This window comes from Centruroides vittatus, unplaced genomic scaffold (assembly GCF_030686945.1).
Source record: "Centruroides vittatus isolate TY-2023 unplaced genomic scaffold, ASM3068694v2 contig_631, whole genome shotgun sequence".
NCBI classification, from domain to species: domain Eukaryota; kingdom Metazoa; phylum Arthropoda; class Arachnida; order Scorpiones; family Buthidae; genus Centruroides; species Centruroides vittatus.
The window spans coordinates 261268-288755 of record NW_027122388.1 but is presented as its reverse complement, the minus strand read 5'-3'; the positions used below and the strand labels follow the sequence as shown (position 1 = coordinate 288755).

At 34.3% G+C, this 27488-nt stretch overlaps 1 protein-coding gene across 5 annotated transcripts in view; it reads left to right on the top strand.

Moving 5' to 3' along the window:
* The window catches only part of LOC136979718 (homeobox protein Hox-B7-B-like), a 35962-nt gene that overhangs the window by 385 nt on the left and 8089 nt on the right, over positions 1 to 27488 (top strand). For 2 of the 5 annotated variants that reach the window (XM_067275742.1, XM_067275746.1), the window contains exon 2: positions 21421 to 22146. In XM_067275742.1, coding sequence (XP_067131843.1) covers positions 21501 to 22146 — 646 coding nt within the window. In that variant the 5' untranslated portion in view covers positions 21421 to 21500. Of the gene's footprint in view, positions 1 to 1482; positions 1906 to 14190; positions 14236 to 18112; positions 18395 to 21420; positions 22147 to 27488 lie in introns of those variants that run through there. The other 3 variants (XM_067275743.1, XM_067275745.1, XM_067275744.1) reach the window with 3 other exon arrangements.

Below are 27488 nucleotides of genomic sequence, written 5' to 3'. Positions count from 1 at the left end.
AAACTATTTTCTCTTCTACAAGGGGGGTGCCATTCCCTTAATTTTGCCAAGGCCCTGTCTAGTTTAAGTTCGGCAATAGTTGGAGGAGGCCCCACTTTTTAAGTTGGGCAAATATCGGGAGTTTGCAACTGCTTCTAAGAAAGATGAAGGCCTTTCTATTAGTATAGTGCTAATCCCTAGTTGTCAACGTTTCTTAAGCCATGTCAAATTGATCCGCAAGTTAATTGTGTGTGAATGAAAAAAACAAATTTAACGTTTTTGAAGCTGTGTACGAGTTGATGGCGAATTGGCGTGTTAAACGTTTTTTTTTAAATATTTTTTTTGGAGGTAAAGGGGACCTCTGTAGTAAAAACGTCATGCTGAACGTTTCTTCTGAAACTACTTTAATAAATATAACGTTTTTTGGACTTAATTACGAGTTAGTGTGGTGGACAAATTAACGTTTTTAAGCTATTTACACTAGAGAAATATTAACGTTTTTAACTGCTTCAGTGTAGGTTTATGCTATTGACAGATTTACGTTTTTAACAACTGTAATATGCGCTTAAGTTACAGCCAGATTAACGTTTTTTGAAGCTGTGTATGACATGATTCTAGACAAATCAACGTTTATTAATGCTGCATGAATTGGTTTAGAGACAAGTAAACGTTTTTGCAGCTGTATATGTTTTAATGCATGGGCCAAATCACTAATTTGAAGGCTATAACATTGCTGGGGTTAAACGTTTTTTAAACACATTTTTTACGTGGAAATTAGTGCTGATGATGAAATTTAACGTTTTATTTGAAAATACAAGAGACAGAACTAAAAACAGAACAGAAGGAACAACGTATCTAATTCTAATTTAATTGTCTAAAGACAATTTCTTTCTAATAAATTGACTGTGTGGTGTTGCTAGTGTTTGGAGGTTACCCTCGTAAGGATAAGATCTTTAATTAGTAAGTTTTAGATTTAATTACGTTTCTTAATCAAGTTACAACAAAGCTTAGCTGATTCTGTTGCCTATTAAGCGGCATTATAAACTTTGTTTCCGTGTTTATGAGGCCTCTTAATGCATGACAAACCTTTTTAAGTCACACTTAAAAGTGCATATGTGAATTATACACGTACCGCACTGGATTCGTGACACATTTACAGGCTGCGTAAGGCTGGCAAGAGGCTCTAGAGAGCCTTCCGAGTGTTCACACTTCTTAATTTAATATTTTGAGCGCTCGGGGAGGTTGCTATTTACGTAAAAGTGCACGACACCCCCGTAAAGAACACCTACATTTTTATTGAGATTCTACAGAAACCTATCAACTTAAGGACCTTCTTTTTTAGTACTCTAGCACTATTTAAGGATTAAAAACGTTTTAATTAGAATTTTTAGCCCTGTAGCCTCTTAAAAATCTATAAATACCATCTGTATAGAGGTCATTGTAAGGGGCGAGAGACAGAAAGAGAGAGACAGAAAGAGAGAGAGAGAGAGAGAGAGAGAGAGAGAACGCATCATCGCCATCTTACATTTTCGAATGAAAGTCCAATCGGGGTGGATTCACGTGACTTTAACCATCATTTATAAATGGATATAGCGGTTTAGGGCCCTCTAATTAATCGTTAATGGGTGTTAGAAAGGAATTTAAGTGCTGACGTACCTGTACTGTGCGAGCATCACCTGAGTGGAAGCGAAGAGATCGTAACTTGGCATAACGATTCTCGGTGTCATAGCCCTCATGTCGTAAATGTCACCAATCTAAAGTATGACATGTTCCCGGTGGTGTTTTGGTCGTAAGATACGTTCAAACAATTTTCGTCGCCTCTCCCTATTTACGTTAAGCCCTTCTACGTTGACTGCCAGTTAGAGTTACGGCCTCATAAACACAACTGCTACTTTATCTGTCTTATATAATGGAAGGATCTCTCAGGTATGGCATAATTTGCTTCAATTCCTAACTATCTAAGTCTTTAATTGAACAATCGCTTAGCCTCGTAACGATTTAAGGCGTTTAAAGGCAAATATAAGCCTATTACAGAGTAATTTCGGTTTCGTATCGTCTATTTTATAACGTACAAAACCCGCAAGAAGACTCCAATAAGGCTCGACAGTTATTTTAAATCATTCTAAAAGGCTCGGAATTCATTCAAGCTAGCCTTTAACTGTTCAGAGTAAGGCCTAGCTCTAGCTTCGTCCGAAAGGCCTACGCTTGTTCTACATTTATAAGGCCTGTAAAAGAAGGCGTATCTAACGTTTAAACTAGGGCCTTTCGTTATTTTGAATTAAATTTCAAGGAAGAAATATGATTTGCTAACGTAGAAATTAAGGAGTTTTTTAAGGAGGGAATTCGATAAAAAAATTCAGAATTCTTTAGAAAGTAATTCTAGTAGAGGGGAGACGATATTTGATACAATTCAATCTTTGCAAGAGTAAGAGGAAAGTTGGAAAAATCCAATTTTTGATCCGAAAATTCTCAGTCACGCCCGAAAAAGATAATGGAAAACATTATCGTTCCAAGTTGGAAACCATTTCTACAGATGTTTTGTGTACACAAAAGGAAAAATATCAGCATTTTTTGATATTTGAAACTTTCCAAAAAATATTCCATGAATTGGATATTTTCTTTTTGATCGATGATGATTAAAGTTGTCTTCCTTTTTCTTTCCTTTATAAAAAAAAAAAAAAATTTTTTTGATTTCATCTCTTTCTATGTTTTTCTCCATCCCTTTCTATCTTCCTCTTTTGTTAAATTTTAGCTGCATTTATTCTTTGAATTACAGTTTGTTGCATACATTCTACAGTTTATTTACAGTTTCTTTGCAGTTTCTCCAAGTCCTTTTATAGTTTTTTTCCAGTTATTTTACACTTATTTTCAGTTTCTTTAAGTCCTTTTAAAGTTCTTCATAGTCCTCTTGCAGTTTTTACACTTTATCTACAGTTTCTTGTAGTCCTCTTACATTTTCTTGCAGTCCTTTTATGGTTCCTTGAAGTCCTCTTGCAGTTTTTACACTTTATCTACAGTTTCTTGTAGTCCTCTTGCATTTTCTTGCAGTCCTTTTATGGTTCCTTGAAGTCCTCTTGCAGTTTTTACACTTTATCTATAGTTTCTTGTAGTCCTTTTATGGTTCCTTTAAGTCCTCTTGTTGGTTTTTACACTTTATCTACAGTTTCTTGTAGTCCTCTTATATTTTCTTGCAGTCCTTTTATGGTTCCTTGCAGTTTTTTTCCAGTTATTTTACACTTTCTTGCAGTCCTTCTATAGTTCTTCACACTCCTCTAGCAATTTTTTACAGTTTATTTACAGTTAATTGTAGTCCTCCTGAATTTTTTTCAGCCATTTTACAGTTTCTTTCAGTCCTTTTACAGGTTCTTTACAGTTTGTTGTGTGTTATTTTTTAAAGAATTTATATACAGATTTTTACAGTCCTTTTTATAGTTATTTATAGTTATTTACAGACATTTTTAAAAAGAAAATCTTATCGCTATCAGTGTAGGCCTCTTCTATCTTTCTAAGAAAAAAAAATCCAAGGAATTTCTGATTAAACCTTCTCTAAATCTGGGATTTGTTAAAGTTTAAGCCCCTCTAAGTCTGCTAATCTTAAGATTTTATATATGTTTTAGGCTTCATGCGTCAGTCGTAAACTTCTGCTTCTGTTCTTTCTATGCAATTTTACAAGTTAATTTGTTAAATTTAAGATTTTAGGTCTTAAATATAGTATGGGTTTATGTGTGATTTTCTCTCTAAACAAGGCAGTGGTTAGGTTATGGGCTGCTAAAATAGCCATTTTTAAAGGAAATTCTTGACTTTTATGGCATTTTAAGGCTGTACACTAGTCCAAAAGTCGAAATTAAAACAATTTTCTTTTAAATTTGACTTATTTAGTACATTTTTAAAGCGAATTTCTTGTGTTATAAATTAGGCCTAAATATAAGGCCTACTGTAAAATTCTAAGTAAATTGACTTATTTAAGGCTCTGTAATTTTAAGACTACAGATTAACAATAAAATAGCCTTATAAATAGGGTTTATTAACGATAAAAGCTGGTATAAATCTACAAAAACAAGGCTTAAACAAAGGAGCTAGTGTCTACGTCCATACCTGTCAATAAGAGCCTTATAAAAATGAATATATACAGGACTATAAATTATTTTAACAGATAGCAGCCTTCTTATCATCAACTAGTAGCCTATCAAAAAATAATTAGATTGTTAGAGAGCCTTGAAACCATTTGAATCGTGATTTAACAACATTAGGATCTTATCGAAGTGTCAAGCTAATTTATGAGGCCTAAAAATGCTACAAATTAGCATTATTTTAGGCCTCCTACTTCGTTATGCTATTTATAAGCCTTATAATGTCTTTCAAAGTATACAATAGTAAAATATTTGAAAAATTCGTTTAAATTGTTTCGTTGTCTGCGTGATGTTTCTGACCTTAACATGCTGAAAGTGGAGAATTTCATAGGCTACAATGCTGTGAAATTCGGGAATTTTATAAGGTTAAAGCTAGAGAATTTCATATGTTTAATGTGAAATGAAATTGGATAATTCGTAGTGTCCTATGCTGTAAAAATGCCGAATTTTATACGAATCAAACCTGTCAAAATGGCGAATTTATAAGGAGTAAAGCTGTAAAAATGGCGGATTTTATAAGGGTCGAAGCTATGAAAATAGGACTAAACACGAAAATTTATCATTTTCCACGGAAGAATATTAATATTCTGTTTAATTTGTAGAAATTTTACACAATTATCATGGCGTGTTTAATCTGAAGAGGATAAAATTGAATCATAGAATGAAGGGGTCAAGAGAAGTTCTATTGTTTAATTCATTTAAAGTGGTTAGCTTGAATTTGTACATTTAAAGACGTTTTAAAGCCGTAAATCTGTCAAAATTTAATGGAGGGGTCTTATACATTTGAGGTTTTTGATGACAGTTTTAATGAATGTTGTTAGGAAGAAGTGCCGACTTAACTACAGGGTCTAAAGACAGGTTGGATTAATAACATAACGTAAAGAAGTGATGAAAGACTAAACCAATTCACGCTACCGTTGTGTGTTTTTAAGCTTTCATTACATTTTAAACACTATAAAATATGAGTTTTAGCCCTATTTTACAAAACCAGGGCATTAAAATATATATATTAACACTTATAAACTCATAAAAATTAATTTAAGAGGTTTAAATCTATGCCTTGTTCTAACATCTCACAGGTCTATAACTGTTTGGAGATTTTCGTTTGTATCATGTACACCAGTAAGATGTAAGGCCTAAATAACAGGCCCATGAATTAACTGCTATAACATAGGCCCTTTTCTTCTATCAAATAATAATACATGTAAAAATGTCAGGCCCTAAACTAGATATAACCCATATGAGTATACAGGCTGTAGGCCTGGAAAATGATAAATTCTCCACACTGATAGATGTAGAAATCATGCCTCACACAGCTACCCGTGTATTTATATGTGTACAGATCGTGCCCTGTTCTTCGCAGGCCACGTAAGATTCTTAAGCATTTACATGTATATAAGACAAGAAAACATGGCTGCAAATCCTTCATACCTAGTGCCGATCATGCCTATGAATTCTGAAAGCCTAATTACACACACCTAAGCATTTCATGCCTATGAAACTCTTCAAATACTTCAAACAATACTCATAAAATTGTAAGAAAATTAAGCAGAACCACATTCTTCTGGGGGGTACGGAATGGAAAAATACCATAAATTAAGAACCCGAGCAGCCTTTAGACTATGACAAACAGGCGCGCAATTCACCATACTAGAATTGCAAGTTGCACCTCATGAAAGAGGGTGAAGTATAAAGATTTTTCTTAAAAAAATCACAGGATTACGTGATGAAATTTCAATAAAGTGCCACCAAACACATGCCATGTGTCTTCGTTACATACCATTCGTGCGTTATGTGGAATTGTGGTAAGGGAAAAAAAAATCCAAGACAATGTCAATTCATCCCTAAGTGAAGGTTGTATATCTCTAGAATTGGATAAAAACGAAATCCAATAAGCGTATCACTCACCCTGTGACAGGCTTCACGAATGTAACGTGACGCCCAATTGAGCAGTATCTAGTCACGAGATAGTAATTCCACTAAAATGTCACGTATATATATATACACAATATGGCTTTGTCTTGCGTGTTATCTAGCAATAATAGTTTGGACACACAGAACAGCTGTTTCTGCATAGTTTCTATTTTTGATATGGATAAAAGTGAATGTTTTCCCCCTCTCCCCTATTTCCACTGCATTTCCACAGCAACTGGGATACTGCTACACTAACAAATTCGAATTTTAAACGATATCTACTTGTAAAAGGCCTTATAATATAGAGGCCTCTTACTAGAAATATGTTATATGAGGCTTCATTTTCGCCATACAAGCAACGCTTTAATATGAAACTCATACTGTATTTGAGTGCTTTTAGCCTTTTTTTAAACACTTTTTGAGCCTTTTAGTTACTTATTCAGGCTTTTAACTCTATAGAAAGCCTTCCTAGACAATATTTACTTCCATTGTTGTATTATATAAGGCTTTATTTTCGTCATACAAGATATACAATTTAGATTGTGTTTGGCTGCTTGTAGCCTTTTATGAGCCTTTCGACAATTTACACAAGCATTAAGGCTTACCTAAGCCTTACTGTGCCTTCTACACACCGAATTATTAATTAAAACGCTGTAATTCGCTAACAGCACCTATCTAAGACGTAAACAAATCTCGGCATAAAAGATGTATTTTTCTTGATTGTAAGGCCCTCTAGGCCTTATTTTATGCGTTAAAACTCTGAAGAAGGGGCCCAGAAACAAGAAATTTGGAGACGAATCGGAGGTTTCGGAGAAGCGACGAAGCTATGCAACATTATAGAGATCGTCGTTTAGTTACGAGGCAGTAAGCTGTCCACTTACTAATACTAAAGTTGTAACAACCTTTATTTACGGGACTCTATATGTCGTCACTCAAAACTACTGCTCTAAAATTTGTTTTACTAGCGATAAAACGGCCACAAATGCCAAGTCAAAGCGAGCGACATCATTGGACAGCGATAAATCCAACAAGGGACAACTGCGATTCACTTCCAGCCTATCACTAGGCACTACCTTGTGAATGTTTAATAACTTCATCTTTATAGCCTCTTTTTACTATTACCGAATGGAGTATTTTGACTATCATGACGTCATAAATCCTAACAGTCGTGTACAGGTGACAAATTTATTAAGTATGCAGCACAAGTACAGCCGTAATTTAGCTACCTCCCCCTTTTTTTTCTCTGTATGTTTTTATGCTTGCCGCTTTATTGAGTTTATAAAATAAATTACACATGTGTTTCTTTTAAATAAGGCTTTTTAAATAACACTTTTAAGGCTACTTCTGCCTGTTTTGTCTATTTTTAAACTGGTTAATCGCGAGTGAAGTCTGCGATTTTAACGCTAGTTTAAAGAATTTTTACACACTTTTCTAAAAAAAATTAATACGGGTAAAGGCTTAATTTAGGCTAATTAAGGCTCATATAAAATTTAAAAGGGAGGGAATAAAGATTTAACACGTCCAGTTTGGCTAATTCGTCGAATGTTCTGTAAAGGCGCATATAGCGTTATAATAGCAAAATAAAGGCTCATAAAGACTTAAAGCTTTACTATAAAGAAATTTCAAGTATACTTAAGCCTCTTATATGCTTCAATTCGTGATAACAGCAGGCTAATTTGAGAATTCGAATAGACATAATAAAGGCTGGAGCATCTACTTAAGGCTAGTTTAAACATTTTGAACGGTAAATAAATGTATTATTTGCGAGTGTAGCATAGCCTTAAATCCCCATTGAGCCTGATTAAATATATACAAAAATTCGTCCTTCGCTAGACTTTTCAGAGAAGCTTTTCTGCCTTCGACATTAACAAAAAATTATTAAATAAAAATATATTTCTAGTAGAAATGAGCCTTTTATACATTCATCTAACTACCTTCCTGCTTAAGCCTGTTAATTAAGGCTCAGTTTACAAGAAAAGAGCGCTAATTCTTGAATTAATAAAACCTACCAATAAAAGCATGCTTTATAAACGAGTTAAGGCTAGGCTACGATAATAAATCAAGACATCAAAGAAAGGCTCATTGAGCCTGATTAAGTACACGCCGACTTATCGTTAAAATCCTCCACTAGATATATATATGGTTTTTTCTACGTCACAAATTTCGAGAGTGTTTTATATCCAGGAAAGTGAGGGGGGAAGGAAGAAATGTTCCTAGTAGAAATGAGATGCATGAGCCTTTTCGATGCAATGTGGAGGAAAATGTATAAGAGAAGCATAGGGAAAGTGCTTGGCTTATCGCCAACTTCCAGACCAACGGACATTTGAGAAGGCGATTCACACAACCCAGTTTGATGGAAAAGACTAGGGAAGGAAGGAGAGAGGGGAGAGGAGGGAAAAAAAAATCGACTCACCAAGAATTGTAAAGTTATTTTCATTTTTGACTGCACTGATTTTTCCCCTCCTACTCCTATTGTTGGACTGGAGTTTCTCTAAAGTGAAACTCTATTGTGACAAAAGATAAAAACTACTTACTTCTCTTCTTCCCTACACACTCCCTTTATTCATTTTCTCTTTTTTTTTCTGAAAACTTTAATGTATTGTTATGAAATTATACTGTTTTAGAAACAATAAATGGGTAATAGGTGCACGTTTTATTATGGTTTTGGGTATTTTGGCTTCTGAGTCGTAGGCACCCCCACCTTGTAAAATTGATTGATAAGATAAAAGGCATACGTAAGTAGTGAGTAGGATAAAGACTACACTTAAGTTTTGAGGTGTAGGCTTGGAGGTGTATAGAAGAATTGTTAGATGTTTTGGAGGTGTAGGAGTTGCAATGAGTTTTAGAGGTTTTTTTTAGAAATGTATACAGAAAGTGTTGGTTGATAGAGGTGGTGTATACAAGAAGTTTTAGAGGTTTTTAAAGAGGTATACAAGAGGTTTTTAGGCGTGTATGCGAGAAGTGTTAGAGGTGTTTAGATGTGTAGGCATTGGAAGTGCACAAGACGTTTCAGAGATGTACTATACCCCTTTAAATGTGTAAAATCGCCTAATTTTATACCTCTAACTTTAGCTAAAATTGTTTTATTGTATTAATTTAGGAGATAAGAATGTTATAAGTATTTTTAAACTCAATTTTAGAAGTATAAATACCTCCAGAATCCCCTAAATAACTTTTCACTCTTCACTTTAATGGTATAGTTATCATTTTAAACTCAATAATTAATTTTACACTCGTAATTTTGGAGATAAAGCTGTTATAAGTACCCTTATTCTCATAATTTTAGAGGGGTAACAACTATTAAAATTTTATTAATTCTAATTCTATAGCTCTAAATACCAATAGAATTGCTTAGTAACTTTCCACATATCAAATTCGACACCTATAATAACGTTCATACCACTAAATTTAGAAGAGGGGTGTCACTAGAACTGTGTAATAGTACTCTAACTCCTAATTTCCATCCTAAATTACAATATTTAGAAGTCCTACTTGATCTTAATTTTTACAGCCCTCATATTTTCCAGCTTATAATTGAAAAATATGGACTAATTTAGCCTGAAAATTTGGTGGTATACGTTTAAAATATATTAAAATCTCGAGGGGGATGCAATAACAGGATACTATAAACCGGTTCTAACAATAGAAAAGGTTGGAAAACATCACATTCCACTAAACGGGACTACATTATTCTAAACAAGAGTCTCGATGAAATGTAGGCGTGCCTGATCTTTAGAATTCTAAAAATTGTATAATAAATCTTCCAACCCCCCCTTGCGCTATTTAAAATAAAGCGGCATTAACTTCGGACCCCCCCAAATTCTATTTTGGAACAATTTTCTAAGTCGAATCGCGTGGGAGATCGGTATGTTGGAGTGTGGATCTAAGCATTAATTACACCATTTGGTGGGTGCTAAAAATACACGAGGACCTCTTACGTAAGCCTCGTGGAGGGGGGAAGAAATAAGGTTTAGTGTTTTTAATACATGTTAAAGTAATGAAAGTCTCTAGAACAAGTTGACCCTCGAGTAACTGGGGTTGAAAGGTCTAACACTTTCTCCAAGCAGTCTGTCTGTAAGTAATTCGATTCCTTTCCCTATTACTTCTCAACGTAAATCAATGTCAGCTTTGAAGTATCAATAATTTACCAAGTATTTTCTCTGTTTCCGACAACTAGTATCAATCTTTAGGTAAGAGAAAGGGCACAGCTTATGCGATTTTTGGCATGCGACTAGGGCCTTTTGTATCAATCTCGATGGGTCACAAATCATGTCAATGGAAGGAAAAATATGGCCGTCTTGTTATCTCTCTTCCTTTTCTTGTTAAGGCCTTTCTTATCTGTATAAGATTCGGTTAAAGTAGTGTCTATATAGGCTCTTAACCGAACTCGACACGTTTCGTGAACGTACGATTTCTCACTACGTCCACTTTTGATGATCTTGATAATTGAGTTATATAAATCAGGCTACTCGCCCTTGATTTACTCAAAGAGCCTTAAAAAAATAGCCTTATTCATTAGATAAACTAGATTTTTTATTACAAGCGGTGTACGATGCGTCGCTCTTAAATAATGAATGTATTGTTTTGAATGTATAAATATAATGCTAATTTGCATCTATAAATGATGTTTATTCTTGATAATTTATAATCTTACCTTTAAAAATGGATAACGTGTGCGCCATTTTGAAGCTTGAGCATCTGTGAATCTCCTGCAAAAATATGAGTTAATGCGTTTTATTAACATAAGAAAATGTGATTTTAAATAAAATTGCCACGTTTAGATACGTAAAATTACCTTTTTTAATCATAAATTTCTTATAAAAATGGGTAAAATTGTAAGAAATTCTGTCTTTATACGCTAAAAAATAGAGTAAGAAATATAAACATTAAATATATAGCCATTTAAGGCCCTAAAATTAAGCTTGTACTTCCGTTTAAGGCCTTAAATAAGCCATTATATCCGAGGCTTTAAATTTAAATCTTTTATAGTGGTTTCATACCTTAAAATTAAGCTTTTGTATCAATTTAAGGCTTTAAATTTAAGCTTTACATGGTAAGAAGTCATAGAATGAGGGGGGAGTATATAATATATTAAGTTTTAATTAAGTGCACGAATTAAATTTTTGGTGGAAAGATAAAACTTGAAAGGTAACCAAAGAAGCTACTGAAGAAAACATTATGACACGAGCCTGAAGTGAATAAATTACAGAGAAGAAAAGCGATTAACACACGTCAAGTAGAAAGGGGGGGGGCTTGATTTACGCAAGCAGCGTGATGAAAAGTAAAAGTTGCACGAAATTGGATCGTGACACTCAGCTAAGGCCAGAATGCATGTTGGAATCTCGTGCAGTCACCAAAGAAACAAAATCAGATTAAAAATTATTTATTTTCCGAATGCCAAAAGTAGGGGGGGATATTGACAAAAGCCTTCCTCCTCCTGTTCTTCCTCTTCTTCTACTCCTCCTACTCCCTTTTTGATAAAGTTTAGATTGTTGTGTAGACAAAAATAAGGGCATTGCCCACCTTCTAACCAGACTAGGCATCGCCCCATATTTAAATTAGGCAGTAAGTCATACCAGGTGCCTAATCTCTTGAATTCAAACTAGATCCTTGGCTCGTAAACTACGTTTAAATTATGGCTTTCTATAGGAGTTATCTCTTGTAAAGTTTTAGCCTTATTTTAAGGCTTAGTACACTAATTTAAGTTGGCTAGCACAGGTTGAAACAATCAGCAACACGTCTCTTTACTACTAGGCATCAGAGATAGTGTGGATTTATGGTTAATTTATGTTGTTTAGGGTACATTACTCATTAGACTACAAATAGACGAGTCTTTATCGCCTATAGGCAGCAACACAGCCTAGTCTATTTTAGTATGACGTGTTGAGGAATGATCTCGGGGTATAAGGTGGTTCCAGATATCAGAGTGGAGGCGATCAATGTGGTAGTAAAATGATTAAACACTCGGTTCGATGGAGCTTATCGGAGGACCAGGAGAAGTGGATGGGTTGCTATGGTTACCAGACAGAGTGATGTCAATGGGGAGCTAGCTAATGTGGGAATTTAGTCCCATAGAAGAACAAACTAAGAATCGATAGCGGATATCAAATCCTGCACTCGTTTGGGAATTGTCCAGGCTTTGAGGCTCAATATAAATCAGGGTTTTAAGTGTACTTCAGCAGGCACATTGCCTATCGATTATTAACTAAATCGTCTCCGTTTTCAGGATAGGCTTTTAATATTAAGACACGTTTTTCACCTGATTTTTTCTCCTGTTTTAAGCAGTCTTTGTTCACTGTTAAGGCATTAGATTCAGGCTTAATATACATTTAAAAGGCACGTACTCTTCAAATAATTGCCTTCATTCTTCTGATAAAGGTGCCATCAAACATTTCTGTATAAAATAAGAAAATTAAAATTAACAGAAAATCTTAATTTTCTACAAAAACAAAAGCATTATATTTACTCACAAAATTGGTACAAAGTACAAAAAGTACGCATTAATAACGGCAGATGGCGCTAGAGAATATAGTAATTTAATCATTTTTAAATAATTATTTTTAATTTTAAAACTGTAAAAATATTTAATTTCTTAAAAGTATTCAGAATATTAATAATATATGACACTATTTTCCTTGTAATAATACTAATTTTGTAGTTATGATACTAAATGTGGTGTTTTAGGTACAGCATTACAGGCACACCAGTATAGACTCAGCATAATAGGTTATCGTGTTAAATATGTTGTTACAGGCTTGATAAGCGTCTGTTGTTAGCATAGTACACTGTGGGAGGCATAATAGTTATAATATACTATGTTTGCAGCCTACCAGGAGCATAATAGTTATAGGTAGAGTACACCATTAAAGGTCAGTATCACTAAAGCATGGTGTTACAGTTTACAGCACTGTGAGTACTGTATACTAGTACAGACACAAGGTGTGACATTATACAACATTAGAGCAGAACCTACTCGCTCCTGGCTCAATGCTATAAAAATTAAACCCGTTAATAGTAGCCTACGTAGAAGACTTTCTTGCTACTTTAGCCTTATTGCAAGAGTGGTAAGCATCAAATAATAGCAGAACTAAGTACTAGTGTATTTAGCATTTAAAAAGGTACAGCGCGCTTCTGGTTTACTTTGACAATTTACTTCATTAGATACAAAAAAAAAAGTCAATTTGCGTTTTGATACTACACCAGCAAACCAAATCAATTTCTCCTGATGCTATGGCAGCAAACTACGTTCATTCTCTCTGTATGACGTGGTATTTGTATTGTCTATTTATTTTCGATGCTCTCTTGACATTTTATTCCTGATTTCACAATATAACGTTACTGACATGAGTTATGGTTATATTTAGTTGTTTTTTCTTTGATTTTATGGCTATGACACTGATATTTTTTTGGATATTTCAGAGATTATTTCTAATATTTTCTAAAAAATAGATGTTTTTAAAGTTTTTATTTGGAATTTTTTGAACTGTACTTTTTAACATTATTATTTTTTGTGTGTTTTATTATTTTGGGGTTTCTCTTTCTCAAGATAGTTCAATTTTGTAGGGTTTCCATCAGATCCTTTCCTTCTAGCTGCCTTTATATCGAAGTGAACAAACTGCAGATGATTTTAATTAAAACCGAAACTATGGATTCATCCGAAAATCCAGATAGCGGGAGCTTCACTTAATTACTCCTTAGTTTAAAGCCTCATATTTATGACGATCCTTCAACTCTCTGCAGTATTTCTCCAGCAAGATAACCGATATGTCGCCAAATTGTCTCCGAGTTTAACCGAGCGTATCCCTCGACTTTTCCATTCGAATACCCCATAATAACCTTTAACCTTTTGGAGGAAGTACGCTCGACCCTAAGGGCCCCTACTAACGAAACTGTAACGATTTTCTCCACCCTAATTATGTTTTAAAATCTTTCCAATACAAGTGACATTACCATAAGTACGTCCCCCGTAAGACCAATTGGACGAGACGGGAGTCGCGGGTTCGACCCCTGTCCAATGGGAGGGTGACTCGGGGTATGAGTGAGAGTTGGCCCTCCCTCATCTAGGGGAGCATAATGCGATAGGTCAAAGGTCGGGAAACCCCGGGTCGGCATACATAAACTTGGCTCTTGATACATCACAAAAAAAAAAACCACGCCGAGGGGAGGCATACTTATCTAAATTATGCCCTGAATTAAGTTTTTAGTGTAATTGGTATGTACTTTTATAGCATTTTTTTAAATTTAAGTGTTTAGTTAAGTAAATTTTTTCAATGTTTTACAGAGGATATTATAGGGTTAGGTTTAATTAAATTAAAACATAATTAAACATGCCAGTGTTTGAACGATATGTCTATTAATTTCAATGCTCATAATGGTGACAAATCATGTGCCAAGACTTCCGATGCACGTGTTACGCCAATGAGAAATCGTGAGCTTAGTAGTAAGGAACAATAAGACAAATTCCTCTGTTAACTCCATCATTCATAGTAGTAAACCCCGATTTCTCATGATTTCTAGTACTTTTAGTAGACTCCAATACATGAGATTGAAGGGTGCGAGGTATTGAGGTTCCACGTTTAGCATTGAAAAATCTTCTGTAGACTTATTAATTCTCATATTTATTGGGGTTTTTGTAAATAAGGAAGTTTTTTCATGGGGGTTTATGTAGATAATAACGTTTTTACAGAGGTTTCGGTGGATAATCAGGTCTTACATAGGAGTTTCTGTAGATAATAAGGTTCCTATAAGGGGTTTAGGAAGGTAATAAGGTTCTTAATAGGGTGTTTTGGTAAATAGTCAGATTTTCATACATAAATATAGGAGTTTCTGTCGATAAGGAAGCTTTTAATACTAGAATATGTAAATGATAAGGTATTTTTTATAGGAGTTTCTTTAGATAATCCGCTTTTACATAGAAATCTCCATAGATAATAAGGTTTTTATAAGGTATTTCGGTAGATAATAAGGTTTTTCAAAGAAATACAAAAAATTGTGTAATTTTTTTAAACGTTTGATTAATTAAATCATATTTTACACTTCAATTAATAACCACTTTAGTAATACGGTATACACTCCAATTACCTTCCTCTTCGAAGGTTCTTGAAACCTCTGAATCCCATAATAATTAATTATAATTAAATATATTAAAATAAAGAAATAAAATGCATTTTCATTGATTAAATGCTCCCAAAAAAATTTAGAGCGATGAAAATAAAATAAAACTACTCCCCATTGTTAAGTTTAAACTTCGTTAACAGATGGCGCTAAGTGTTATGGCTTATCTAGTTTAATTTTTTAAAATGAGCTCGGGGCTAAAGTTCGACTTCATGCCTGAACTTAGCCCATATTTTATCTTTTATTTGATTTAATTAGTAAAAAATAAGTTATATCTTGTTTTTTTAGGAATTAGAGGTTTACAAAGAATTTTTTAATATTTGTTTCTCTGAAATATCTGAGTTTTTACAAACCTAAAAAAATCTTCAGGATTGGTAGGACTTTCAATTAATTTTTTCGTATCTGGAAGTTGTGTAATCTGAAATGTTTCAAGGATTTCCTGGTTCAAAAACCTCTATTTTACAAGATTTGAAGGTTTTTTTTTATCTCAAAAACGCCAAGATCTTCCAGGCTTTCAGGTTTTTTTTAACTCAAAAAACACCAAGATCCTTGAGCATTCAGGTTTTTAACTCAAAAAGCACCAGGATCTTCGCTTTAATTCAAAAACACCAAGATCCTTGAGCTTTCAGGTTTTTTAACCCAAAAAGCACCAGGATCTTCGAGGCTTTAATTCAAAAAACACCAAGATCCTCGAGCTTTCAGGTTTTTTTAACCCAAAAAGCACCAGGATCTTCGAGGCTTTCAAGTTTTTTCATTCAAAAACACAAAGATCTTCGAGACTTTCAGGTTTTTTAACTCAAAAAGCACCAGGATCTTCGAGGCTTTCAAGTTTTTTCATTCGAAAAACACCAAGATCTTTGAGGCTTTCAGGTTTTTTAACTCGAAAACCACCAAGATCTTCGAGGCTTTCAAGCTTTTTCATTCTAGAAACAATAAGATTGTAGAAGAATAGAAGGATCTTAAAATTAAAAACAGTTAAAATCATAATGTTTTATTTAATTAAAAAAAAAATACTTAAAAAGTCCTTACTGTTTTTCTTTCTTAATTCAATTGAGTGTTTTTAGTGTTTTTTCATTTGATCGAGTGAGATTTTTTTCGTCCAAAACACACTATGATACAGGATTTTTGAGTCATAAAATCTATAGAAATTCAAAGTATTTAGAGTTTAGAGAATCAGAGATTATGAGCCTTTGTATATATTCTAGAAGTTTAAAATCTTTGATGTCTTATTGTGATTTGTGAACTTATAAAACGTCTAGAATTTAAGTCTTTTTTTTGGGAGGGGGGTGTTTTTTGGTCTAGAATTAGAGATGTTTTTGAAGTTCTAAAACCTCTAGAATCTTAGAACCATTTGTGTTCTAAGAGAGCATAGAGCATTTGATGACATATTTTAGGTTCGAAACTTCTAAATCCACAGAAAATTTTGGCATTTTTCGAATTTCTGTATGGAAATATCATTAATTATTTTTACATACTTCATCGTCACAAGTGGCTTACGTTCACGTGCAAGAAATTATTCGATTTGACTGTAACATAATCAGGCTTTTAAGGTACTTCAAACCTTTCAAACCAAGTAAGGACCTTTACTAACTTATTTGCCCCCTTTTTTTTATTTTGGTAGAAGTACATTTAAACTTTCACTCTACAACTTCGCGTGTATCTAACTCTATCTAACGTAGTTATGAGGTCAATTTATAGTTCTTGAGGGAATCTAGAGGTTCCTAGAGACTCTTTAATGAGAAAATTGGACCACTTGTCACTCTGAGTAAGGCATAGACACCCATTCAAAAAAATGGCACAGTAACCCTGTAAAGAATTTCTAACCTTTGTAGCTAATTTTAAGGCTCGGTAAAGGTCACAAGGCTTTGTTTTATAAGGCCATTTCTAGCCTTTAAAAACGCTTAGAGACTGCCGTGAAGATTTCTTTTATGAGCGAACTTGTAGCCTTTAAGCCTGATTTTTTATAATTGTAGCCTTTAAAATAATTTTAAAAATTTATACTCCTTAAATATGGAAATTATAGCCTTATTTGAGGCTCAAAAATGCTCAGGGAAATGTTTTAAAATTTGTGGCTTTTATATTTTAAGGCTTTATAAACAGCGAGTGTTTAGCCTATTCGAGCCCTACACAAACAGAATTTGTAGCCTTAAACCTTCATAAAAGTAGGAAATCCTCAAGGAATTTGTATTAACTATTATAGTGTTTACAGTCTTTACAGTTAATTTTGAGCCTCTTTAATCAAAAATGTTAGCCTTTAAGGCTGTTTATTGGATACAGATAACACAGAGAAGCCTTTAATTACATTATAAGCTAGAAAAGTTTGTATATTTTTAAACAATTTTGGGACGAAAAACAGAAAAGAGTTACTAATTAGGGGATGCATAAACACGGAAAAATGGGCATAAATTTGGAAAAATGAGGCATAATACCGCGAGTAAGGGATGAAATTAAATTGCTGTGGCAAAAAATTCGAAATATTTAAATAAAAATCGATAAAATTCGCGTGTTTTTTTAAACATTTTTCTGTAAGGAACCTCACTTTAAATTGTAAGAGGATCAGCAAAATCACTCTGACCTTCTCCTCACATTATTTACATTTCCCGGAAAAGTATGAAGATTAGAGTGCTCTGTGCATGCTCAAACTACTGTGACGTCAGGAAAGTTCGTGTACATGTTCCGAAAATACCGTTACATCAGTAGGACCTTCTAAGAGGTAAAAATCCTTGCACCACATCCCCCCAAATAACGCTATCCCCTTTCCTACTAATAATAGGAGCCTTCGAGGGTGAATCACGCCCGAGCCTAGATTTTTAGTCACCTGGATTCACCGTAAATTAGGGGTCTAACAAAAGGGGTTAGATAGTAACGGCGGTTTTTGTGTGGGGGGATTATTGTCTTTTGCAGAGGAATTTTTCCGAGATTAAGTTAGTTTAAAAGTGTAGAAGGGAATTTAGACCCCAGAAATTGGGGGGAGGAATGGCAGATTTTATCGCCTTCCGGTCGAGGCCAACATATGTGTCAGGCTCCTCCAACGAGAGAGCGAAGAGGAGCAACTTGACACCGCAGATGTCTAGAGCACGTGCTCTTAGGGAGGGGAGTAAACGTTCTTTTTCTACCCGAAAAATCTCATCCTTATCACCCTATTGGTTACGTCCGTCACGTGACGCCCAGACAACCCGAAAGTTTGCTTAAACGTCACGAAAAAAGCCTACACGCAAGTCGTGAAGAGGGTAAGGCAGAGCTCGACTACAATAGGAGTAAGTACGTCAGTAACTACACTACTACTACAGTTACAACTACTACTACTGTTTTAAATTTATAGTCAATTATAAGTGACCTAGCGAGGGTGGCGCAGGCCCAGTCAAAACAAGCGATGCGATCGTAAATAAGATTTAATGCGGCGATAAAGTCGGTTACGACTTTTCTCTCGCTCTCTCTCTCTCTCCACCCCCTCTCCTCCGATCCCCCCGCTTACGTTTACTACTACGGTAGCACGTGTTGCGCTGCGCACGAGGCGTCCACACCACGTGCTTACTTTACTTACCTTGCTTCTCAACCCCCTCGGGCGCCGGTGCCACTTGTTTTTTCGGGGTGGGGGCCCGGCCTAAACGTTTTACGACACCCTGACGCAATTGCTTTATTACTACCAGGCTTTTAACTAACGCAAATAGGTCGGGAGTGCGTGTGGATGTCTGCCTGTTCGTAATGCTACTCGATTTTACTAAAGGCATTAACGTTAAATGCGGGGTATTAGAAAGCTATAAACAGAAGTGTTATATTTATAAAAGAAAAAAAGGTTTTATCGTGTGTTTTTTGTAAGGTTTAAATGACAAAATCGGATACTTTTTAAATTTTTCTTGCTCCATTTAGGGTCAAAGGTCGTCCTAATTATTTTAAACATTGTTAAGTCGTGTTTTTCCGTTTAATTTTAACGTTTTTATAACGTTTGTAACTCTCGAAACTCGATTTTTCCTGTTAGAAACTGATTAAAAATCGATTTTTTCTGTTAGAAACTGATTAAAAATCGATTTTTCCTGTTAGAAACTGATTAAAAATCGATTTTTCCTGTTAGAAACTGATTAAAAATCGATTTTTTTTCTGTTAGAAACTGATTAAAAATCGATTTTTTTCTGTTAGAAACTGATTAAAAATCGATTTTTTTCTGTTAGAAACTGATTAAAAATCGATTTTTTTCTGTTAGAAACTGATTAAAAATCGATTTTTCCTGTTAGAAACTGATTAAAACTCGATTTTTCCCGTTAGAAACTGATTAAAACTCGATTTTTCCTGTTAGAAACTGATTAAAACTCGATTTTTCCCGTTAGAAACTGATTAAAACTCGATTTTTCCTGTTAGAAACTGATTAAAACTCGATTTTTCCCGTTAGAAACTGATTAAAACTCGATATTTACCGTTAGAAACTGATTAAAAATCGATTTTTTTCCGTTAGAAACTGATTAAAATCGCTTTATTACTTTGTAAACGACCTTAGAAATCGATTTTAGAGCTTAGATTTTTAATAATTTCACCTTAAACACGATTAAAAAGGTAGTAATTGGGTTTGTGAACCGAGTCATTAGTTAGATTTATTGCTTCTTGAGTTTTTTTAATGGATGATTAAACGTTGAAGATACTCGTGTAGAAGAAAATGATCTCGTTTTTATCTAAATTTTCACCATGTAAACCGATGTTAAGTGTTTAATTATGTTTTAATATTATAAATTCTGTTAAGTCTTTAACTACATAATACATTTTTAACTTGATACATCCATTCATAAGGGGAGTGAGAGTGGGAATTTAGTAGAAACTCTCGTGTTTCTGGTATTAAAAATTAATGAATACGTAGCCTTATTCTTAAATTTAATATAGAATTTTAAGCTTTTCTGTCACCTTAACTTTTGTTCACCTCAATGTCATGCCTTATGTCATTATTATGCCTTTACATCCCTCATAATGTGTTATACTGTCATTATGGCTTTTAATACCTCTTATATAACCTTATACTGTATCATTATTATGCATTTATATACCTTATGCTTTTATACCTCATAACGTGCCTTACACTATCGTTATGCCTTCTGTACGCTCAAATGCCTTATACTATTACTATAATGTGTATTATAAGCTATTTAAATTGATACCTTTATCCTATTTTATTCGTTTTTAAACACTGTAAATAATGAGTTTAAACTTGTCTATCAAGAAAACACTACTCTTACCTGTTTTATCAAAGAAAACGGATGATAATCACCATTCAAACCCTCGTTTTTGGCGTACAAGAGGTGACTTTTCTCACTCACCAACACCTAGAAGGGCAGGAAACACACTCATGAGGCTTGTTTAACTGTTACTTAATGACCCGTCCCGCTTGTTCCACTCCAGTCACTGTTTTGTTAGGAGAAATTCTTACGCAACTAGGCTTTTTTGGACGCATTTCGGTGTTTTAGGACCCCCTAAATTTGATAAATTAACGTTATTTCTCTTCCTGACACTTGTAACTTGTTGCTTACTCACTGCCATCACTTGTATTCTCTTTCCAGAATAGTTGCAGCAGTTTACGACTTCACACACCTTTCTGCTGTTATAACTTGATAAATATTCTATAATTTGCCTTTTAAAAAAGGCTCTAATTTGCTCACTTCTTGAAGCATCTTACAGTTTCTGAGGGGTGATCATAGACATTTTATAAATATATTTTTTGTTTATGGCTCCTTGTAGTTACTTAATGGAGTATAGAGTCTTGTAGTATAGCACAATGGGCAAGTTAAAGTCGGTGTCTCAGACAGGGAGTTGCCTAATTAGTTTTATTATGCTACAGGAAATTTTTATAGCAGCTTTTAACCTTGAAGAAAACACACCAGACGAAGCTCTTGTACAGTTTTAGTTCAAGAATTTTGTCATAAAATGGCCCAGGAAGCTCAAAAATCTTTTTATAAACTTCGAGTAAAGAAAACTAAGCTTTAAAAAATGCATTAAACAATAGAATTTTACGTGTTTTGCTTATATTTTTGCACTTTTAACCTCATCTTATGTGCCTTAATCCCACTTTTAACGCAGTTTTTGTGTGTTTTAACACCATTTTCATGTGTTTTAACACCATTTTCACGTGTTTATATGCCACATAAATGTGTGCAGAGCAATTATATGTGTTTTACTGTGGTTTTTTTTCATCCTACGACGCCATTTTCTGTTTCATGCCCCCAAACAGCTTAGTTTCTTATAAAATTTGATATTATTTTCATTTTTAAGATATTAATTATAATTTCTTTTTGTGAATTTTTAGATAAAGGAATGTGAAACCGTCATTCAGTTAACGGTTCCGTTGCGCGTGCAATTAGGAACCACAAAGTTGGAAAGTCGAGCATGAGCTCCTACTTTACTAACTCCACTTACCTCCCGGATATACGAAACAATCACAATGGAGAACATTATAATAATCAAGGACAACAGCCCACAACTGGAGAACCCTGCGATCAAACCCAAAGACAGTACCTTCAACCCCAATACGCATCCTCTCCAGCTCAAGGTGCTACATACCCACGTTTCCCACCTTACGATCGACTAGAAATTAGGCCCATCGCCGCCAACCCAGGGTCCCCGAGCCCACCCGGCCAATATTATGGTAACCATTGTGGACAACAGCCACCTTCGCATCCTCAGCAGCAGCAGCAGCAACAACAACAACACGCACCACTCAATCATCCAAATGCCTATGTGCCGCAGGATGGTGGACAAAATTGTCGTGGATCACCCAACGGCCACGTTTCCTCCAATCAACAGTATTCTAGTTGCAAATTACAGGGGCAACAACCCCATCCTCAACCACAGATGCAAGACTGTGGTCCCCCTGCACCTCCTCCTCATATGCCGTGTCAGAATCCCACGGGGCAGCAAAATATGTATAATGCACCTAATCATATGCACCAATCCAATCAACCAAACCAGCTGCACACGCAGACTTCGAGTACAATGCCTAGTCCTTTGTATCCATGGATGAGAAGTCAATTTGGTAAGTTGCAATGTGAAGATCTCCCAATTTTTACTAGGATAAGACGTGGTCTTAACGTGTTTTCGGCCCAAAAAATGCGCTAAAATCTCTATTTTTCGTGTTGCTAAATGTACGGACGGGAATATAGCACATTTCTTGTAGTTATACAAGCGATTTTAACTGTAAATTACTCTTCTAATGCCTCACAAGAGGCCTTTCTGATGTGATTCCACACTAACAACAATAAAATAACGTGCTATTTAAGTGGCCTAAAATCAATTCTGTATGCTCCAAAACGATAGAATTAATCACAATAACAGCATTCATAGCTGTACACAAAGGGCCTTAAGGCCTACGTCACACAATTAATACCAAATTCGTTTATCCCATGCTGTAGATGGTAAACTAATTTATACAGTTATTTAGAGACTTTTCTATAAAATATACACCATATTTTACTCTGAAACTTTATTTACAGGGCGTAGGACCTTAACGTACAGAAGGCCCTTCGATTAGGGTCCAAAATTATTGTTGTGAAAACGAATTTAGAGGTTTTACAACTAAAAATTCTCTAGTTTTTAAAGTGAAATTCAGGTTTTGCTACTAAAAATGGAGTCAGAAAGCCTCAACAGTTGGTGATTTCGTGAGAAATTTCCTCCGAAAATGGAGGAGAAAATAAAAATTTTAAAGTTTATTATTTTTTTCTCTTGAATTTTGCTTCCTGTTTCTTCTTGAAAGAGTTCACTGTACTGAAAAAAATGAATGATTAATAACAGAAGTCTACGTTTACATGACTTTTGACCCCTCAAAGAAAGTGGATAGATCGACTCCATTTTGGAATTCTTTCGTGGTATCTTACGTAAGACTTTTTCTCAACTTTGACCTTCTTATTTTGATAAAAATATGCAAAATAATGCTTCTTAATTGCTTCATTTCTCGATTTTTATGCCTCAAACACGATCTTCACACCTTAATACCTCGTTTTATTCAACGTTTGAGGACCTTTTTAGGGAGATAAATGCGTGGTTTTAGTCATTTTCACGTATTTAGAGGTGTTGAATACATGATTTTGGTCAGTTTTAGGGCTTATATTGGGGTTAAATGCATTATTTTCCCACCATAGAAGGTCTATTCTTAACTCCCATTCGTGTATAATTTCTTGATTCTATCAAAAGGTTAGGTGTTTATACGAGAATAAATGTGTCCGTTTAAGGGGCCTTCTATAATTTCATTTATAAATAAAAGTATTTCTCTGATTAATAACGAATTTCTATATTAAAACTTTTCTTAAATCTTATTAGGCCCCAATAATAAAGTAGAATGCAAGTTTAGGAGGCCTCTAAACTGCATTATATGCCCTCTTAAGAGTAGAGAGATTGCTATCATATGGGTTCAGTATTTGCCACTTTAAGGGCCCTCTAAATCATCTACAGGCTCAATAATAAGTACAGAATCATCTCCCCGCACGACTAGAATTATAGGAGGCCTTAGAATTACATTTTCAGCCCTCTTATGAGGCTCATACCTTCATAAGAATTGCTTATATTACCATTACTTAAACGTTATAGATTGTCTTTCTAGTATTTTAAATTCCCTTCTACCTATGATTAAAGTCTTGTAATCATATGTAGAAGATTAGAGGGTCCTTTTAAATTGAATTTTTGGCAATAAATTTAATTTATAGGCATATTAGATTAGATCATATTCGTGACTAGAGACGATAAGAAGAGGGAAAATAAGTGGAAACATTCAATCAAAAAACAAGTATCAAAAATTTTAAGTGGGGTGAAATTTAGAAAGTTGCTGCCACTTATTGTTTGTAGAAAGGGAGGACAATTACATTAAGATATAGAAGAGAGAGGAGCCATTTAATTAAAGGATCCTTTCAAATTAATTTCGTTGGTTTGCTCATTGGTGGGGGGGAGAGAGAGAGAAGAGAGAAGAGAAAGAAAGTGAAAGTGGACGTCTGGCAGAATTCCCAAAAGTTTCTCAGCTGTTTAAGTCATCCACAAGACATCACACGAAATTCCTTCGCTGGGTTAAAAGTTTGCACAACTACTTGACATAAATTATCTTGGTTTTGCTCTCTTACAAAATGGAAAAATGTGCAACCACACTTTCTTTTGGCTCCGGTTTCTTCCCGTCTTTCCATCCCCCTTTTGATGGATCGTACGCTCCTAAATAAAGGGAAAATATGCATTAAAATTAAATCAGTACGTGTTCTTCTGTCCTTTGTATATTTTAAGCTGTATAGGGCCTCGCTAGGCTCTAATTTTTACATTTCTTTCGGCCTGTCTTTCACACCTCCTCTCCTTTTGGAGGATTGTGAGCCCTTTAATAAAAGAAAATATGCATTTAAATTAACTCGGGATGTGTCCTTGTATATTTTAAGCTTTATAGGGCCTTACTAGGCCCTAATTCGTAAATTATTTAGCCATGATTTCCTCCCGATTTCCACCAACTTTTTGATTCACTATAAACACCTAAATCAAGAAAGATCTTAACAAAAGTTAAGTTAGAACATTCTTTACAATCTATATAGGGCCTTACAAGGCCCTAATTCATATATACGTGTTGTGATATATTCGAACGTAGAGATATATTAGTATCCATTATGTCTCCTTTAGTTGATTTCTATGACATTTTCGGGACCTTCACTAGATAATTTCGAAGGCCCGAGGCCTTTTAATAAGGTTATAAAGTTTACTTTTTGTCAAAAATTAAGTAATTTGGGCGAATTTTAGGCCCTAAAACTGGTGATATATTAAAGAAGCCTTTCATTCATTCATAAATTCCTTCATCTCAGCAACCTTCAGGCATTCGTTTCGCGTGTCAAAACCGGAATAAAGTTAACATTCACCCCTTCTTACTTATGCCCTTTATCATGTCTGTACACTTCACGTGACCTCACCCCTTATTCTTGAAAGGGATGACAGTGTACAAGGCTATAAAGTGCACCGTGCATGAACTGGAGCATCATAAACCTTCAGTATAATGAAGTAAAATGAAGTACAGTGATACAGAAACACCATTAGGCCTTAAATTTGGTTTTTAAGAGGCCCAAATTATGATTTTCGGAAGCAAAATTAAGGGCCTTGTACATTACGAATGATAAAATACCTTATACGTTAAGGTCAAAGCCCTGCAAGGCTTTACCGTAGAATAACAATGTGAGGATCTTTCGAAGGGCCTTGTCTGCATTTTGGTGTTTAATATTTACGCCTTTAAAGGCCTTAAACTGTAAAATTCTTCCATGTTACATATCTTAGAATGTACAGGGTCTTTTAGAGTAATGATCCTTCAAAGGGCTTGCTCGTATGAAGTATTTAATTACTTAGACCTTCTGTCCGTTTAGAATTTAAGGCCTTAATTGATTCGATACACACTAAACTTTAAACTGTTCCTGCAGGTCTTCTGCTGGGGTTCTTGCTATAAGAAGGCCCTACTAATAAAATTTGGTTCAATTTATGGTGTATTTAAAAGTTAGGAATTTAGGCATATAGAAAGGGTCTTACGGTAAAACTTTCTTTAACATAAAAATGCCCTTAATTAGGGCCTTGAACACAGGAACATTCGGTTTATAAAGATTTAAATAAAGGCCCTAAATGTTTATAAACCTTAAAAATAGCATAAAATTTCATTATACAGAGCGCATGAGGTGAAAAAATTCGATTTAAAATCGCTCGGTGTTAAGTTGTGTCAAAGGTCAACAACCCAATTGAGCCAGTTGGGTAATAAAAAAACCGAAGAAAGAATTAAATAAACGATCATAAAACCATTCTACAAATAACCAAAATGGCCGACGGTAAACAAACCAGCTGTTGAACATTGTATATGGCCTTTGGGGTCGTGTCTGCCTCGCCCACACAACACACGATTGGGTAAATCGCAGCCTTGTTAGTTGCGTCATCACATTGGCTGCTTGTCCAACAGCAAAAACTGGTACAGGAGAGCTCATTCGCGCGATAACTTTCCAACACTAGGCATTATGTAGTCATTCCGACCAATAGGCATTGTTGTTATTAATATACTGTACTTAATAACCCAAGCCGGGATCGTTTTTAAAAGTGGAAATAATGGAAGAAAAATATCTATTTTAGTCCCAGAGTAATTATTAAGTAAAGTAAAGACGATATGCCAACGTTAAAATATGTTATTTAAGTCGACATACAACATGGCCGACGAATAAACAAACATGGCCGTCAGCTTACGTAATTGACTACGATACCGCATTTATATATTATATTATATTATTGTTATTATTATTCCCTATCTAGTAAAAGTTAATAGTACGTGTTTATATTTAAGAAATGTTATTATTTATATTATTTTAAATATGACGCCATTTTATTTTGGATTAATAATTTTAAATTCACTGATTGCTTCTGCCATCTGCTGCCGTTTATTGGAATTAAAATATAACTGCGTAGTTTGTTCTTAGGCCTAATTTATCAATTGAGTAAGTATTTTGTTTAATTAAACTCTTAATTATAGTTAATTACGCGTTAAATGAAGTTTTATTCAATTATTTAATAAATTATTAAAATCTTTTTTAATAATTATTAATTTAATTAAGAGATGGCGCCTAATGCCTCCTTCTAGTGACAAATTGCTTTATATATTAATCATTTAATTAGCCAAATACTAGCCAGATTGTTCAGGCCATCGCTGGTTGTGTGAGTTGAAAAGTTCTTATAAATGGCTTATTTTGGTTGAAAATGGTGCTTAAAAGTCTATTTTACTGCTTAATTTATAGTTAGAAAGCTTGAAATTAACTCATAATCAAATAAAATATCACCCAGAATGCACTGATTATCTCAAATACAAGCTTGAAGTTGGCCCTTCTTTCACACTGTTTAGGGCCTGTAAGTATAATTTAGGCTGTAAACTGTATTTGCATGGTCCTTACACCTAGTTTAGAGCCTAATTTAGGCCATGCAAGTACAGTTTAGAGACTAAATTACATGTTGGACCCCCCTTTCACACTGTTTACAGTTGTAAATGCAATTTATAAAGGTGCAAATTGTATCTACTTGCTTTAAACTAGGTGAAAGGCCATGCAGAAAGAAATTGCGTATGTTTAAAGTAAGTTGACACAACAATACTTTGGTTTAAAATAGTTCTATTGTAGTATTCTTGTGTATTATACACGTATATACAACTTTTAGGTTAGGTTAGGTATTAAACAGCATGTAAAGTGGCTTCAAATTCATATTTGTAAGCATGTTTTGAAGTAATGTGTTCATTCTGTAGTGTTTTATGTAATTAGAAAACATGAAAAATGTACACTGTATACTGTAAATTTGGTATTTATTCTCATATCTTATGGTAGAATTGTGTATTTTGGTGTTAATGTAGCAAAA